The 19,222-nt window shown below is 44.6% G+C and overlaps 1 protein-coding gene across 8 annotated transcripts in view; it reads right to left on the bottom strand.

The window, feature by feature from the left end:
- Positions 1-19,222, bottom strand: part of LOC147008993 (protein furry homolog-like) — a 395,449-nt gene that overhangs the window by 171,755 nt on the left and 204,472 nt on the right. For all 8 annotated transcript variants that reach the window (XM_085864332.1, XM_085864334.1, XM_085864327.1 and 5 more), the window contains 11 exons: positions 18,538-18,641; positions 18,015-18,072; positions 16,946-17,037; positions 15,027-15,193; positions 13,598-13,755; positions 13,154-13,264; positions 12,677-12,831; positions 12,430-12,523; positions 11,870-12,038; positions 11,377-11,627; positions 5,200-5,340 (listed from right to left, as the gene is read on the bottom strand). In XM_085864332.1, the coding sequence (XP_085720458.1) occupies positions 5,200-5,340; positions 11,377-11,627; positions 11,870-12,038; positions 12,430-12,523; positions 12,677-12,831; positions 13,154-13,264; positions 13,598-13,755; positions 15,027-15,193; positions 16,946-17,037; positions 18,015-18,072; positions 18,538-18,641 (1,500 nt within the window). The remainder of the gene's footprint in view (positions 1-5,199; positions 5,341-11,376; positions 11,628-11,869; positions 12,039-12,429; positions 12,524-12,676; positions 12,832-13,153; positions 13,265-13,597; positions 13,756-15,026; positions 15,194-16,945; positions 17,038-18,014; positions 18,073-18,537; positions 18,642-19,222) is intronic.

The following is a 19,222-nucleotide window of genomic DNA, read 5'->3' as shown; positions in this document are numbered from 1 at the left end:
TTAATACACCAGGGGTTTGACTCAGCCTGTCATCCTTCCGAGGTCGGCAAAGTGAGTACCAGTGTACTGGGCGGGTGTATACCCCGGTTAAAATAGGTGTACCATATCCCTGTGTTGTAAGAGACGACCAGGGTTGCGTCAGGAAGGGCATCCGGCGTAAAACATGTGCCAAATCACGATGCGGATCATTCGGATGATCTGCTGTGGCGACCCCTCACGGGAGCAGCCGAAAGAAGAAGAAGATATATACATATTCATATATATATATATATATATATATATATATATATATATATATATATATATATATATATATATATATATATATACATACACACACACACACACACACACACACACACACACACACACACACACACACACACACACACACACACACACACACACACACACACACACACACACACACACACACTGATGAGCCAAAACATGATGACCACCTGCCTTAGATGCTGTTGGTCCTCCGTGTGCCACCAAAACAGCACCGATCCACCGAGGAATTTTACTCTACGAAACCCCTGAAGTTGTCCTGTGGTATCTGGAACTAAAACATTAACAGCAGATCCTCCAAGTCCTGTAAGTTGCGAGGTAGAGCCGCCGTGGATCAGACTTGTCGGTCCAGCACATCCCGCAGATGCTCAATCGGATTGAGATCTGGAGAATTTGCAGGCCAGGGTAACACTGTGAACACTTCAACATGTTCCTCAAACCATTCCCGAACAATGTGTGCAGTGTGGCAGGGTGCATTATCCTGTTGAAAGAAGCCACTGCCATCAGGGAATACCATTGCCATGAAGGGGTGTACCTGGTCTGCAATGACATTTCGGTGGTGACATGTCAAATTGACGTCCACATGAATGGCCGGACCCAGGGTTTCCCAGCAGAACATTGCCCAGAGCATCACACTCACTCCACCGGCTTGTCGTCTTCCCACAGTGCATCCTGGTGCCACCACTTCCCAGGTAAACGGCGCACACATACACGGCCATCCACGTGATCTAAAATAAAACGGGACTCATCGGACCAGGTGACCTTCTTCCACTCCTCCAAGGTCCAGTTCCGATGCTCTCGTGCCCATTGTAGGTGCTTTTGGGTTGGACAGAGGTTGTCATGTGCACTCTGACCGGTCTGCAGCAACACAGCCCCATACGCAGCAGGGTGCGATGCACTGTCAGTTGTGACACATTCCTCCCATGACCACCATTAAAATTATCTGTGACTTGTGCTACAGTCGACCTTCTGTCGGTGCGGACCAGATGGGATAGCCTTCGTTGCCCTCGCGCATTGATGAGCCTTGGGCGCCCAACACCCTGTTGCCGGTGAGTACTCACCACTGCTGACCGGGAGCACCCCAAAAGGCTTGCCATTTCAGAGGTTGTCTGATCCAGTCGTCTGGCCATAACAATTTGGCCCTTGTCAAAGTCGCTCAGGTCTTTACTCCTGACAATTTCTCCTGCATCCAACACATCAACTTCAAGAACTGACTGTTCACTTGCAGCCTAATATATCACACCCCTTGGCTGGTGCCATTTTAATCACATAATCAATGTTATTCACTTCACCTGTCAGTGGTCATAATGTTTTGGCTCATCAGTGTGTATATATATATATACATATACATATATATATATATATATGTATATATATATATATGTATATGTATATATATATATATATACATATACATATATATATATATACATATATATATATATATATATATATATATATATATATATATATATACATATATATTTCTCTCTCTCTCTCTCTCTCTCTCTCTCTCTCTCTCTCTCTCTCTCACTCACTCACTCACTCACTCACTCACTCACTCACTCACTCACTCACTCACTCACTCACTCACTCACTCACTCACTCACTCACTCACTCACTCACTCACTCACTCACTCACTCTCTCTCTCACTCACTCACTCTCTCTCTCACTCTCTCTCTCTCTCTCTCTCTCTCTCTCTCTCTCTCTCTCTCTCTCTCTCTCTCTCTCTCTCTCTATATATATATATATATATACACACATATATATACACACATATATATATATATATATATATATATATATATATATATATATATATATATATATTGTTGCGGTCTTCGCGCCCGCCGGCGTGCGACGGCCACGTAACTCGAATCGCGGCACGTCGCCCACCGGACGGACAATCCAGTCGTGACCCTCTCGGACTAACGCCGGGAACCAGTCACGGGTGGACCTTTCGGTCTCACCGCAATCGAGCCAATCAGCCCCCGCGTGGGATAGGGTTGCTCGCCAAATTCGAACTACCTAAGTACCCACGCGGAGGGTAGACCGGGCGATCGCACCTCGCCGCAGGTCGACTTCGGACACGGGCCACTTAAGCGACCCGTTCCGTACTATCAGAATAACCGAGCGGTGTTATCGTCGACCTCGACGGTTCGATTAATTATCGGGCGTATTCAGCCCACTACCAACCCTTTACGTGAAGCAAGATGGGGATTCAATGGAGGAAATGACGAAGCGAAGCGGGAAACAGTTCAACAATAAAGCACATTTATTCTCGGCACACGGGAAGCACACAAATACAATTCCACCAAATGCACACAAAAAAGAAAACACAATTCCATTTACACAAAAAGCAAACATAAAAGTGAAAACACAGTGCAGAGCTAATACCGACTACCGAGCACACGGCAACACTTATACAATTCAACTTCACAGACGGCGCCGACAACACATACCCAAAACCAAGGAAAAGAAATCCCCCAAGAATGAGGTAGGCCTGGGGCCGAGACCGGGTCGGGCCTACCCGTCTGGTGATGAGACGCGGAGCGGCGATGGCGCCTCTCTCCGCGGGCCTCGTGGACAGTGCCTGGCAGGGGGTGGGAACGGGGCCCCCTTGGTCGCACTATCTCAGCGCGGGGGGAAACAGGAGGGGGTTGCTGATGCTCGGGGTATAGAGGATCTTTATTATGTGCGACGAGCGTCTCCACCTCGGCCAGGTCGCGCTGTCGGCCTCCCTCGGGTGCAGCTTCCTGCACGACGCGAGCACCCCCTCGTCTGGTGTCGCCGCCTTTCCACAGCTCCGTCCCCTCCGTTCCGACTCCAACGCACACGACGAGCAGCTCCACCGCCCGCGAAGTCTTGACCCTCTGCTTCCGACTCTCCTCTTCTTGACTCTCCGACCCCGTTCTGCTGACTCTCTCGTTCCCGTTCTGCTGACTCTCTCGTTCCCGTTCTGCTGACTCTCTCGTTCCCGTTCTGCTGACTCTCTTCTGACTGACGAACACCGTCCTTTTATCCCCCCCGTAACTTCGCCTTTGACCCCCTCCCTTTGACCTTTCACCTCGCTCCCCATTGGCCCGAGAAAAAGTGGGCGTGAAGGCTTTTTGATCCACAAATTTGCATATATCGATCGTTCTGGAGGCGGGGCCAAATCGCCCCTCGCTCACCGATTGGACGGCAAAAAGTGGGCGTGTGTCGTTTTTGATCCGTTTTTGAAGCAGAAAATCCGTGATTTTGTACACGCTGTTCAACGTGCGCCCTACACGAGTCCAGCATCGGTGCCCATGAGTGGCGCGAGATGACGGTGATGCGATGGTGGCGAGTTGTGACGGTAAAGGTCGTGGCGGTTGTGGTGAAGCGGCGTTGTGGTTGGTGGTTGTTGTGGTTGTGATCATGGCGGTTGGTCCAAAATAAAGATAGTAAAAGAAAAACGGCTATCCTGAAGAGTCGCAGCACGTATAAATGACATGTATTCCCACTAGACAACGGGTTTGGGCCTAACTACACATGCACTTACCGAGATACCTCACCTAAGGGACCTGAATGGTGGTTTGCGAATCTGGTAACCACAACAATATCTATCTATATCTCTATATCTCTCTATATCTCTCTATATCTCTCTATCTCTCTCTATCTCTCTCTATCTCTCTCTATCTCTCTCTATCTCTCTCTATCTCTCTCTATCTCTCTCTATCTCTCTCTCTATCTCTCTCTATCTCTCTCTATCTCTCTCTATCTCTCTCTATCTCTCTCTATCTCTCTCTATCTCTCTCTATCTCTCTCTATCTCTCTCTATCTCTCTCTATCTCTCTCTCTCTCTCTCTCTCTCTCTCTCTCTCTCTCTCTCTCCTCCCCCCCCCCCCCGGTGCATATCTCCATACGCGTCCGGACAGTGGATATGTCTCGGAGGGATTTCTCTCCGGATGTGTGTCTCTGGACATGTCCAGGCAGTGTTTATGTCTTGACAGCAGTTTGTTTCCAGATGTGTGCGAGCAGTGTTTATGTCTGGATGGAAGTTTATCTCCAAACACGTATCTCCATACGTGTCTGGACGGCGGTTATGTCCGGGCAGGGTTTGTCTCCAGACGTGTCCAGGTGGGAGTTTGTCACCGTATGTGTCTGGATGGGAGTTTGTCGATGGACGTGTCCGAATGGGAGTTTGCCTCGGACGTGTCTGGGCGGTGTTTATGTCCGGATGGGATTTGTGTCTGGGTGGGGTTTATGTTTGGACGGAAGTTTATCTCTGGACGTGTCGGAGCGGTGTTTGTCTCTGGGTGGCATTTATAGTATGACCGATATAAAATGGATTTCAGACATTATTTGAATTCCAACTTCACTGTTATTCTTTGCAGAATCATTTTGACGAGATAGTATGAATCGTAATATACGCTCCACCACACGTCTGCCTTTCCTTCCTCTCACTGCCTTCCTTCCCTCCCACTTTCCTCACTCTTCCTCCTTCCTTGCTCCCCCATCCCTCCTCTCTTTCCCCCTCCTTCCTCTTTCCCCCTACCTCCTCTCTTCCCTCCTACCTCCTCTCTTTTTCCCTCGCCCTCCTCTCTCTCCCTCTCTCCCCCTCCCTCCTCTCTCCCCCTCCCTCCTCTCTCCCCCCTCCCTCCTCTCTCTTTTCCCCTCTATCTCCTCACCTCTATCACCCCACCCCTCTTCTCCCCCCCCCCATCTCAATGTTCCCATCAGTGAAGCGACAGGTGGTATTTGCAAATCTATAATAAGAGATGTTTGTGTATGTTGTAGCCATTTTTCTCAGAGATGACATTTTTCTCAGAGAAAACCAGGTACTCCAGCAAGTTGCAATTAAAATTTAAAAAACTTGTACTGTACATAAAAACCTTCCAATCAAGATTGAAATATTGCCACAAATATCAAAATATGGAACTTACAGATGCCATCAGCGAAGGTTCGCTTTGCACTCCACACAGTTTTGTGAGAAAGTGGAGGATGACTGGTAGATTGTCAGGCCAGCTTCCAGCAAGTGATGTCCAAGCACTCTCAAAATCAGAGCTCACCGCTTCAGAGACGTACTGCAATGTGAAATGACATGGTTCTGCATCAATGACACAAAGCAAGTAACAGCAGAGAAAAAAAAAATGCAACTGCTACCTCAAGGTCGAATGTCATGATATGGTTAAATAAATACATTGTGTATAAAGATGGATCAAGGTTAACTTTGGACTAGTAGGATGGCCTATAGGTGTGCAAACTCACCTCTGAGTTGTCTACCAGGGTTCAAATCTCGACCCAGCTACAGTCATCCTGGTGTTTCACAGACAGGTCAGATTAGGTCAGGTATGGGAGCATGCGCCAGAGCAGCGCATCACTGCGTCCACTTTCCACTGGTACTCCAAAGGCCTCCGTCTGGACATCCCCCAGGCAGATCCCTGGCCCATCCCCATTTCCTTGAAATGCCGATCAACTTTCTGCAACCACGAGGCACGTGATCGGCCCCTTGCTTGGCCTCCTCCACTCATGAGGCTCCCTCGCTGAGAGAATCTGGCCAGCAGGATCAGCATCAGGAAAACGATCCACATGTCCATACAGCCATAGCTGACCCTCACAGACTATGCAGGTAATAAATCTCATTTGAGTCTCTCTCAGAAACTTCTCATTGGAAGTAAAGTCCGACCAGTGATGACCAAGGATTCTCTGAAGAGACCTGTTACCAAAGGAATGAAGTCTCCATCTCAAATCCCTGGTCCATGACACCCCAGATGTCTGTTGACCTCTGGCTCACAGCCAGCAAGACATGAATATCACAGCCATGGTAAGTGAATTTCTACGTGACCTCTAATATCCTCACCAAAACAAGTACATTCAAGATAGCAGCATCCAAGATGTCATTGAAAGCTTCGCTCTTAATTTTGACCCAGGAAACCCGTAATCCCATTGGCTCCGACTCCTTATTCAGCACCTCGAGGGTCCCCAAAAGGATATCCGAGTCCCCACAAAGAGGACTGCATCATCTGCAAAATCAAGGTCAGAGATTTTGCCATTCCCAAACGATGCACCACAGCGAGATCTCTCTGACATCCTCCCCAGAATACAGTCCATACAAGTGCTGAAAAGTGTGGGGGCCAGTACGCACCCCGAATAACTCCAGTAACAACTGGAAATAAGTCAGATATGGGATCACCACATCTCACATCAATCTCAGCACCAGAGTAGAGTTCCGACGTCAGATTGACCGGTTTTGGGGGCACCCCACAAAGACCAAGAATCCTCCAGAGGGTATCCCAATTCACCGAATCGAACGCTTTGCAGAGATCAACATAGGCTGCATGCAGCCCCTGCCGAAACTCTCGTCTGCGTTCAGTGAGGACCCGAAGGGAAAGAATACAGTCAAGCGTTGACCTCTTTGGTGCAAAGCCTGACTGCTCTGGGCGCTGGTGCTCAAGCAGACTGTGGCGAGCCCTATCAAGAATTATCTGAACAAAGACCTTGCCTGGCACCAAGAGGAGCGTCACCCCTCGGTAGTTATTGCAGTCCTGGCGATCACCTTTCCTTTTCTGGAGAGGGACAACAAGGCCCCTCTGCCAGTCAGTTGAGATGACGCTTGTGTTCCAGGCGGAGCACAGAACTGCATGCAATGACATGAGTGCAGCATTTTCACCAGCCTTGAGAAGTTCAGCATGGATGCCACATATCCCAATAGCTTTACCCCATTTCAACCGGTTGACCACAGCCTGTGTTTCCACAAATGAAGGTGGATCACAGTTGATTGGAGGGTCAGCAATTGGAATCGTATCACCCCCGACATCAAACTCAACAGCTGGTGGATGAGCATAGTACAGCCACTCAAAGTAACCGGCCCAGCGGGCCTTCACTTCAGACTCCTCTGTCAAGAGCCCAGCACCCTCCGCTCTAACTGCAGTGCACTCAGGGACGGGCTTTGGGGAACGCAATGCGCAAATTCCCCTGTAAGCAGGATGAGAATCACTTGACCACAGGTGATGCTCCACCCCCTCACAGATTCCTCGCACATCGGCCTCCTTGTCCACCCTCAGTGCACGTACAGTTTTATGCCTCAAGTCCCTGAACAGCTCAGCTCTGCCATTAAGCCTGGCCCTACGACTCTGCTCAATAGTATCCAGTGTCCCTTGAGAGAAAAAAATTCTTCTTCGCCCTCCGGTGAGTTCCAAAGCATCGGCCAGCAACATCAGGGATGGTGGTCTTGAAGGCACTTCACAACTCTTCAGGATTCCCCAAAGCACCAAAACCCCCCAAATCCCCACTCAGCCTTTTCGCAAACTCCTCAGCTACCCTCTCAACATTGAGGTTCCAATACCCAGGCTGAAACTGGGAAGGTACCATTCTCCTGGATTTAAGCTGCAACTTCAGAGTTGCTATCACAAGCCTGTGGTCGGTATTGAGGAACTGAGCACTCCGGTAGACCCTGAAGTTCTGGATCCTCCTCCGGCGACCATCAATAAGCACAGGGTCAATCTCCTTTGCCACACCACCAGAGTTGGAATACCAAGTCCAGCGATGAGCTTGTGGGTGCTGAAACCGTTCACCAGCCATCTTAAGTCCATGACTTCTTGCAAAGTCAAGGAACTTGGTGCTATTCAGGTTCACAGTTCCAGACCCATCGGAACCAACACATGTCTCATAATCATCCCTATCTGTTCCAGTCAATGCATTGAAATCTCCCAAGACTAGAAGAGTATCTCGCCTGAGGCACTGATCAACTACAGACTCGAGCATGGCATAGAATGCATCCTTCACGGTGAGATCACTCGCCTCAGTCGGAGTATATACAGAGACCAGGGAAACGACACCCAAGGAGTGATGAATCCTCAGTCTCTCTGCGCTTGTTGGCCCGTGTTACCTCAATTATCATTGGATTCAGCTTGTTGTACACAGCTACAGCAACTCCTTGGGCATGGTAACCATCAGAAGAACGACCAGACCACTATTAGATGTAACCTCCCGCCATGATCTCACCACGATCCGGTCTCTGAACCTCAGAGAGTGTTGCAATACCGATATTCAAATGCTTGAGCTCAGATTATAACAGAGACAGGTGAACATCCTCTCTTGGGGATAGGACATTCCAGGCACCCACACGATGGGACCTCCTCAGGTTAACCCAATGAGACCACCGTCTAGTGGACGACACCACAGCACCACCCCGACACACACTACCGCAATCTGACCTGGGAAGGTTACCCATGGTTTTCCTTCTATCATCAAAGAGTGGAGGGCCACAGACAGGGAGAGACATCAATGTGTGTCATCCTTTGGAAGCTCGTTGAACAGGTGTCCTGTCTGCTGGCATTAGTTTGTGGATGTTAAAAATCCCACTGTGTACTTTGTGTTCCAACGAAAGTTAACATTCTTTTGTGTTTGACAAAAAAAATTTCATCATAATTTGACACTCATGAAAGAGCTAGAACAGAGAACGGATGAGAAGGTCACAGAAAAAGGAGAACATAGTGGCAAAGGGGGGGGGGGGGGGGACACACCAACAGCAGGGTAGAGGGACACTTGATGGAAGAATCGGCATGGTTAAGAATGGGATTTAGGGGAAGGGAGGTTCACAAGCTGGATACAAATGCAAAGAGAGCACGAAGATGAAGGGAAAAGTGGAAATGAAACAGAAATGGAACTAAAAACGAAAAAGGGGGTGAGCAGGGAGGTGGGGGTACATAATAACCTGCGAAGGAATTGGTGGGGTTGGGGAGGACGAATGAAAGTCAAAAAGATTATGGGTATGAATGGGGGTTGCAATCTCATAACCATCCCTGGGGGGGAACCTGAAGTGGTGTAAAGCAATCATATTGAAGCCCGAGATTGAAGAATGGGATTGAACATTTTGGGATTTTGGGAGTTTTTTTTGGGAATGGGATTTTGGGAGTTTCATTCGAAGTGGGCTACTCACAGAGCGAGTGCACCCTGTGGAAGCCTGGGAGGACAGAGCAAGGAAAGATGCAAGATCATCAAGGAGGGGGTAGACGTCAGACGCGATCGATTTGTCTGTGATAGGAGAGTAAGAAGCCGAGACTCAGAGATTGCAATGATCTTGAGGGCCTTGGTTTCCATGGCATGTATGAATGTAAAGTATGGGGTCGGGCATCAGTCCAAAAGGGGAAGCAGTACTCAATCGAGCTGAGGGTGAAGACCTTGTAAATTTATAAAAGTTCCTATTTGCAAAGGAAAGACTTTGCACAATGTCAGACGTCCAGTTTCCTTTGGAGGCCAACTTGGATATATGGCTTGCCCAAGAAAGACCATGGCTGATGTTGATGCCCAAAAGTTTGGATAATTGAACTTAAATTTTAAGGAAAAGTGTAGTTCATGAAACATCCTATTTTTAAAGAAATTCAGCATTTGTCTCACCAGTATCATGTGACATTTTAAAACCAGATGTACAAAAACCTTTATGAGAAAAGGATTATGGATAAACGTGTTTGGCTATTTCAGGATAAAAGCTTTCACATCCTCATCACGGACATTTGATGCCACCGATATGTTCATTGCATGGTCCTGAGACAGAAATCACATGGCCACAAATCTGGTCGACAGTGATTATGGTTAAGCACTTCCCACCCCAACTAACTTTTTCTTTTTACAAAGAAGAGTGCTTTTGGAGCTCACGTTGTCCTTATTCTATTAGGATACGAGTGAATCATGGTTTCCACAACTGCATCTCTCATATACATTTCTGCTACGGTATCCTGGAAATTGATGGGATGATTGTTTAAAAAAAAAAAATCAATGTTCCACACACTTGGTAACGTTTGCAGGAGTGACCAAGTGCTGGTATATGAGCATTTTCATCATCCATAGTTATATATCGATTCATGTCTATTTTGAAACCTTTTGCACCAAACACTTCTGGAAGAGAAACATGCATCACTGAACTAGCAGCTCATCCGCTGGTTTCACATTTTTGTTCACCAGGCAGTTCAACACATCACGCAGTCCCCCAGCACGACGCAATTTTTTTTTGTATACATAGTCGACACTCGTTGAAAAGCTAGTAATAGTGTACACTGAATGGATCAGGACATAACAGGATGCAAAAGGAACAGGACAGACGCACGCAAATGTAACAGTAGAGAGGGGGGAAACACCAACAGTTGAAGTCCAAGATAGAGGGAGACTTGGACAAACAAAGGGTGTGGGGAGAGGAAAGGGGGGGGGCAGGAAGGGATGCATGGGCTGGACAAGTTGGATACAGAAGGAACCTCAAAGGAGGGAAGAGTGAAAATTTGGAAGGAGGAGGGATTGGGGTGGAGTTAGCGAGGGTAGAAAAGATCATGGGGTGGAGTTTTGGATTGGGGACGATCTGAGATGGTGGAAACATCTGTCTTGAAGACCTGGAGGGAAGAATGAGATTGAAGAGGATGTATAATTTGGTTCCAGAGGTAAGAAAAAAAGAGGAACAAATGAGTGGAGGTGAGCAGTGACGCTGGATTTAGGGAGTTTCAGCAGAAGGGGGTTGATGGTGGACCCTGTGAGCCCTATAGTTACCTGGAGGGGTAGGGGGGAGAAAGCACAGAAAGGTGGTGGTAGAAGACAGAGACCACCGACCTGTCTGTGATGGCGAAGTGATAAGCCCAGACTCAGCTTAATCGTGGGAGATTCCAATAATCTTGAAGGATTTGGTTTCCACAACGACTAGCCAAAGCCAGATGTGAGGAAGGGGAGCCAGCCCATGAGAGGAGACACCATCTTGGAAACGTCAATAATGCATTGTTCAGCAGTGATTTAATTTCACTCGTGAGTTTCCAAGCATTGGAACTTGTTTTAATTTTTACGGTTATCTAAAACAACAAGGTCAACTTAACTAATTTCAAAGCGCCGTTTTATATTTTGGTAGTTTTTTTTTTGTACTTCATATTGTATCACCTGCAGAGCATCATAAGCCTTGAATGTGGTGCTATAAAATGAAATTTTGAGATCCGAGATCGTTGACAACTTGGACAGCAAATATCAGGCCACAAATATGAAACTTGAATTTTCCAAGTTTCAGTTACAAGAAAAAAAATTAAATAAAAACACAGAATAAAGACAGTGGATTATTCCAAAAGTAATGCTTCACTATAGAAGCACACCTGTGCTGTGATGTACATCAAATTGTTGAGAATGAGTTCAGAAGCCTGCTCTGATCCCCAGCCTGAACCCCTGAGCCAACGCTTTCCAGAAACTTCTGCACATGAACTGAGTTCCCGCTTCTCAGATCTTTCGAAATCCTGAGCTTGCGCAGTCCAGTCCAACAGCTGGATGTTTGCGAGCCAAGGCTGGAGGAGAGACAGCAGCGCCCTGCGCCCACGCGTACTGGTCGAAGTGAAGCGCTGGCTGATCTCTACCGGGTGAAATGGAGAAGTGAGAGAATCGTATAAAAATAGTAGACGACACCTCCAGTCACAAAAACGTTTGAAGCAATAAAGGAATCACGTTATAAACAAAACATGAATGCAACCACTTACAATAAACAATCCACAAATTCATCGATGATAAAGAAAATAAAAAGTCAGAAAATTGTAACAAGAAGTATGGTAGTAGGAATCGGTGGATAAAACTGGCATTCATACCGACTTGACCCACCAGAAAAGAGTGGAAGTGTGAGCTCAGGATAGGTTTGTGACAGTTCTTCTGACAGAGAGTAGGCTGTTGTGGTGAAGAGTGGAGGTAGTGGAGAGGTAGGTGCCAGGAGACGATCCATGGTGCTACTTCTGCTCGCGTAATAAAAGAACCGTGGGGCAAGCATCTGCAGGTATGAAGGGATGAGGTGTAAAATGCAAAATTCATGGCAAACTAATGCTTTCATTTCAGCAGCATGGGACAGGCACACAAGAATGTGTGACACACACACACACACACACACACACACACACACACACACACACACACACACACACACACACACACACACACACACACACACACACACACACTCACACAAACAGACAGATGTAGCAGAGGGGATTGGGAGACAAAAAATGACAAGTTGACCACAATAAGTTAAGTGGAAAGTGGAATCAACAGGGTAAAAAAAGGAGTAGTACTTGGGAGACTCGGACACTGCAGAAAACCTCAGGAAGAGCTAAGGAAGAGCAAAAGTGGACAAACTCGTGGAAGTTCACCGACAGACTGTTCACCTGCAGAAGTTGCATGGCCAGCTCTTGAATTTCCCGGGATGGGTCGGTCGCTTTAAATAAGATAAGGCTGAGCATGACAGGCATACCAGCAAGCCATTCTCTATAAAACACGAAACATAATGGCATTAAACTTGTGGAGTAAACAATACAGAAATCAACACGAATAGAACCTTCACTTGTGCTCAATACAAAAAGGCATAAAAGTTATCATTTGAAAAAAATTTAAAAAGGGTGAAATACACAAGAAACCTGCCTGTTGCAAAAGGTGCTGGCGATAGCAGTGAAGCAGCCAGACGCAATGGCAGAGGGACCAGCATAACATTGAAACAGAGCCCAACGAAGAAGTGATCGCACCGTGGGGTTCAGTTCAAGCAGCAATGCAGCAGTCTCGATACCGAGGTGGTGAACCTGGTGACCAAAGTACATGATCCTATGGGTTCAGTAGGACTTATCACAGGTTAATTACATCACAATTAGGAATTACAGTATTAAACCAATAAACCACAGTCGAATCAAGAACAAAACAAGTTATGTTTTTGGTACAATAATAGTATAAAAACGTAATTAAATCAAGGCCAGTGATGTTAACATCAAATGAAGTTAGAAAGAGAAATTTGAAAGCGGAAGTCGTGAGATTCCGTACAGACAATGTGAGCATGCTTGCATCGGCATGTTGTGTATTATTGTGGATCATCATTAAGTTGTGCCCTTTCTCTGTGAAGGGACCAACCTGTGGTATTGGACAGTTAATTATGCGGTCCAGCCAGCTGTAAAAGTAGTCATCCATGGAAATACCAGTGCCGTCGTACAAAGGGCCGCAGCAAAGCACAGCTGTCATAGCCTATGGCACAATCAGAGTCAACTTGGAATCATCAGGATGCAGTGCAATGGTCGAAAAAGAAAACATCGAAATGATAACCGAATAAAGTTACATCTTAATGCAATCACTAAAAAGCAATTTTGATGCAGTGTGTGGGATCCTCGGGATTGTAAAGCACAAAATATTAATATATTCCACAAATATAGAGTAATAACATCAGAGAAAAGTGCAACAAATAAACAAAAACTTTGAGATAACCATTCATTGTAATCTCTGCATGCAGAGCGAACACAAACAGCACTGTATTGAGCCTTTTTATGCCCTCCCACACAGCATGACCAATTGTGTGAGCACCTTCAGTGCAACAAAGTTATGGCGTGTGATGACGGTGCCTTCGACGGTACACTCTGAGGGCCGCAGCAACAGGCTGAAAGGCCCGGCCCACTGACTTAGCAGGTGAAACAGACTGTGCCGCAGCCCCTGCTGTGGAAAGAATGCATCGCGCTCGGCCACTGCAAAGGGGAGAATGCAAAGCAGGGAAAAATGGACATTAGTGTATTATCTATCTTTGTCTGCACACAAAAAAGCCTGAACTTATGTGACATGTAGTGCAAGGACATTATGAAACAAATAAACATGACCAATGGGATACGACTCTGGATTCGCAACATCATGAGGCAAGTGAATATCGTGCTACATTAAAGACGCCTTCTGTGCAAAAACTTCTTCGATTTTCTGCATAATGTGTCGATGCTCACATCATAAACAAAATTCCTCCATCCTGCCAAGTCATTTCTTGGTAAATCTGACTTTCTCACAATTTACAAAATGCCTGTTTGTAGGTCAATGAAGTATTGCTCTCCGGTATAGGCCGGTGCCCCCACTTCACACACATCTCTTATGAGTGTTGTGGGATCCAACGTCCTCAACATCATTACCATCTCCAGCAAAGAAGCAGAAGCAGAGGGCCTGTGGCCTCTGTTTTCTACCGTCTCTCATTAGGTCTTCCTCTCTCCGCTCTTTTTAGCCCTTTGTCCCGCCCCAGTTCCTCACCTCCCCAACCCACACCTCATCACTCCTCAACCTCTCATATCACTTTGTTGTTCCATGAGCCTAGACTTTGTATGCAAAAAGGTAAACATTATTTTAACTGTCTCTCAAGGTGCAGGCTTCCTGAATTTTACATCGATGAAGTTATTGATTGGTGAATGTACGGCATTTTTAGCGTCTCACACAAGAGATTCAGTTTTAGTTTTAGATTCACCTTCATTTAAGAGGTTAAGATAAACGCCGTGGAGGGAGGGGGGAAGGTAGTTAACCACCTTGATGTTATTGAGGTGAGCCAAAGAAAAAGAAAAAAAAAAAGGTTGGGAAAAATTACAAGATTCCCTAAAAACCCTATAGAGACAGTTTAGAAAAGCGACGTTATAATAACACTATCAAAATGAAATGAGTCAAGTTGGGATAAATATACTACTAATGAAATATTGAAATTTTACCTTGAGAAGCAAATATACTGCATCACGAAATAAAATTAAGCATGTGACGACATGCCAACTTCTTCAGTCTTAGGTTGCTCATTGGCTGAAATGGCCCATTCATATTCACAAGTGTGAAATTAGCTAATGAATGAAAATTATATAAACAAGATTTGGTGTTAACTTCATGATACATGTACACGTATTAAAACAAAAATTTCACATGAGGGTTCAGGGAGGATTCCATCTGTTCTATTTCACTGTACAGATAAAAGTACAAATGTAGTTCCAGCAGAATGTTCTACCAGGCAGGTGGGTGATGAGGTTTGACACAAGCGCACTGATCTGCAGTCGAGCCTCAAGAAAAAGGTCCGAGTCACGTTCACGTTCGGCTTCCAGCAGCTGCCGCATTTGGTCCAAGTACTCAAGAAGGATGAAGTGAAGTTCTTGTGACTCCTGCTCAAACCTGCTCCTACACAACCCAACCAGTATTATGCGGTCACAAGAGACCCATTGCAATTCAAAGGGGGATGCGAAGGGGAAAAAAAAAAGAGTTAAATATCTTAAAAATCTACAAAGTTGGTGTTTTTTTCTGGGAGTTACGACAAAGTCAGGATTGATTTATCAATCTTGCTCCACTGTGAAAATATTTTTAAACTTGATCTCTGAAAAGCTCAATAATTTTGAGTTATGAAACATCATAATCGATATGAAGAGAATGTTCTCTTCCTGAGATAATGATAAAATTAAAGCACGGGAAACTAGAACGTCACATGGTGGAGCGTGTACCTACGCCAGGCTGAACAGTTTACATTTTGTATCTCACTGAGAGGCCGGATGATCTGCATCCGAACCTGAACCAAAATCTAATCAGCTTGTTCTTGTCACTTGCCCAACGAACCCACCTAATTTTGTCATAATTCATCCACAACTTTTTGAAATATCATGACAGATATCGTTTTTGGCCCGATCTCTCAATGGTGGAGAATCACTCAAAAAATTCTCGTATCCAGATTTGGATCTTCACCGAAATCTAATTATTTCGGCCTCGTCGAAAGCCCAAGCTGTCCACCAAGTTCCGTCCGAATCAGTCCATAACTTTTTGAGATATTGTGTTATATGTCGTTTTTAGCCCCATCACACAATGGTGAAGAATCACTTGGAAAAATTCTCGGATCCGGATTCGGATCACGATCTTCACCATAATCGAATCGATTCTTCCTCATCATACACCCACAACCTGTTCACAAAGTCTCCTCCGAATCCATCCAAAAATTAACTGGTGCTTAACCCTGCTTTTTGTTTCGCAGGTATGGGGTAACAACTATTGCCTTTAACACACACTCCCTAAGGGTAAAACACTGCAGTTACAGATTTTTAGGCAAGATTAACATTGATCCAGCTCTAAGTTGATAAGATCCAGGAAGGAAAAGGGCTATCCTTTTTCAGTTTCTCTTGATTTCAGAACATCGGTTCTGTTGAAGCAGTTTCTACAGCTAAGGACCAATCCTGGGCAGGTGCAGGTCACCACTCTGTCACAGCCTTTTATAACGGCCATTTACATAATCTAAGATGACCATCTATTAGCATAATTTAAGCAGAAGAATTTTTTTTTGGAAAAAAATTTTTTGTTGAAAATCCTTGAAGTGCCTCGAAAATACTCATTTTGTCGACAGAGGTTTTATTGAAATTCTGTGCTTTTTATAACTTTGTTCTGGTTATGGTAGTTATTCTGTAATGACAGACCTTGTACCTAATATTTCAAAACGTTGTGGATGGATTATGATAAAACTTGGTGGATGAGTTGGTTTGGTGATGAGAACAAGACGATTCGATTTTCGTTTGATGTCTGGATCCAAATCCAGCCTATCAGTGGGATACAAAACGTAAACTTTTCAGCCTGGCGGAGGTATGTGCTCTGCTGAGTGCCGCTATTCGTTTTAAAAACAACTTCAGAATCTTTTCACTTTCAGGTCAGGTTGTTTGTGTTATGCAAGACAAATATTTGCATCATTAAAGCTTGAGAAAAACCTTTTTGTTCAAACCTAACTCAAACGGCTAGCTTCCATCCTTGGTTTTCATTAGATGTGATTCAGTTTTTCATGCTCATTTTGCTAAAACCTAAACGACGAACAAAGCTTAGGAGGAAATAACCACTCATAATGAGCAGAGAAGATGTGTGGCAAAATGTCACCACGTTCGAAAGCTGCGAGAGCTGGCTTACCGATGACTGATGACTCCCCCATCTGCAAGCAGCTCAAACAAGCGAATGAGTTGAATACGCATCAGGTCTCGCCGCTTTCGCTTGCGGACATTCTGCAAAAGTACAATGTTCCGTGTGTTGGAGAAAATGCAGCAATAGGCCACAGGAAAGAGTTGAAACATGATATTATTTTTATAACTCAAAATAAATAACTACTGCACGATGTGGACACTTTGTAGAACCCAACGCGGTTTTTTTTTTTTAAGCCTCTCGGAAAAAAAAAATCAAACAAAGCCAACAGGTGAGTGCAACCCAAAACGACCTCAAACTCCAAACAATTAACCTCCAAACCTGAAACAGAGTCTTCTTCAAAATAAGAGTTCATTTGTAAAGTTGGCTTTTGGGCTCATCTGTATAGGTCCGAATTTTTTTTTATTTTTTATTAACAATGGAGGAGTCAGAACTTCATACTTCAATAGAAACTGTGTGTCATTATGTATTTAGTCCTAAGAGAGCCCTTAGGCAGAAACACGTGTCTGATGTCGGTCTGTACAATTCCATAGGTTACTGTCAATGGCAATTGAAACAAAAATCTTCCTCCACTTGTCTCCTTTGCTCAGTGGTATAAATTTCAGCCTCTTGGTGCTAAATAGCACATTTCATCATGACCTGCAATATTTCCATCCTGGGAGCAGATCCATTTCATCTCGGCACTGGGCAATTCCCTCGTGTGAGGTATCAGGGAATGTTTTGCACCCTCACCACCTATTCTACATTTTCACATCCACGCAAATGTTCCTCAAGTAGTGGTGCTGCAAGTTATGTTCCAAGAGGAGCCCCATTTGAAGGAAGAATGACATGAATTAGAATGTCGTGCATCATCAGGTGCAACACTGCGGTAATTTCCAGTTGAGGATGATTCGTCAGACATCCATTTCAAATGTAAATACAAGGCTAACAACCAGCTATTAAAACCGAAAGGGAAACCAATGTAAACGGTGTTTCCTTCTGCACTCAACACACACAGCCATAATATAACACAGCTGCATCGAGATATCACAAAGTCAGATGATGCTTTAATTGTGCTCACCTCTTGTTTCTTATCCAGCGATTCCTTGATTATTGGGTGCAGTTCTTCCATCAGGTCCCTGATACATGACAAAGAGATACTCTATCCACAAATAATATTGTGAATATGCACTTATGAGCCACCATCAAATATCCATGACAGCTGCATCCCACTCCTCAAAAAAATTAAAAATAAAGATAAATTGCAGGATTACAATAACAACATTGAGGAGAGCATTCAGCCCATAATATAGAATTGTTTTCCCTGAACCTAACCATGTGTAAAAATAAACTCACTGGTTCAATTCATTTTCACATTCCTCTATTTACTATCTGATTAACTACACGCATACATTTACTTACTTTGCTAACTTAATACTTTATCTATCTTTTCAACTGCAATCTTTCTTTCAAATATCTTTCAACTGCAAATTTAAAATAAGCCGCATACCGTTTGATTTGCTTTCCTCACATTCCTTACAATTAATGTGGTTTGAGAAAAACTTAGTGCAAATATAATAAATGAAAGTTGAAAAAACAATTACCGGAAGGCCGATGGATTGGTGCGGCCTAAACCCATCACCAAAGCCTCAGAAATCTCGGAGGATTCAGATCGTAGGAGTGGCACGACCGAGTGAAAAAGTTGCACCTAAAAAGTTGCAAAAAGTTCAGAGCCTTCAAAAATAATTAATCTGTACAAAAGGAACAGACAGACCACGTGATCAAGCCTGAAATGCTAATTTTTTCAAATCGTAAGGAAAATTAAAAAAAATCATGCACGTTTCTTCAAGTATGGACTTTTATGGTTTACACAGCCATGGAAGACCAAATTTACAGTTTTCCAAGACAAAAATGTTGTTTTCCAGGGACTTTCAAGATGCATGTTTTATGTACAAACTCGCCCATCAAAAATGAGGGGTTGGAATTATTTTATTCGAAATGTTCAAGGATACTCAACGAAAAAGTTCAGAGCCTTCAAAAATAATCTGTACAAAAGGAACAGACAGACCACGTGATCAAGCCTGAAATGCTAATTTTTTCAAATCGTAAGGAAAATTAAAAAAAATCATGCACGTTTCTTCAAGTATGGACTTTTATAGTTTACACAGCCATGGAAGACCAAATTTACAGTTTTCCAAGACAAAAATGTTGTTTTCCAGGGACTTTCAAGATGCATGTTTTATGTACAAACTCGCCCATCAAAAATGAGGGGTTGGAATTATTTTATTC

Source organism: Eptatretus burgeri, chromosome 18 (assembly GCF_056783735.1).
Source record: "Eptatretus burgeri isolate ZD-2024b chromosome 18, Ebu_testis_v1, whole genome shotgun sequence".
NCBI classification, from domain to species: Eukaryota; Metazoa; Chordata; class Myxini; order Myxiniformes; family Myxinidae; genus Eptatretus; species Eptatretus burgeri.
Note: the sequence above shows the minus strand (reverse complement) of the source record. Positions and strands in the feature narration are given on the sequence as shown.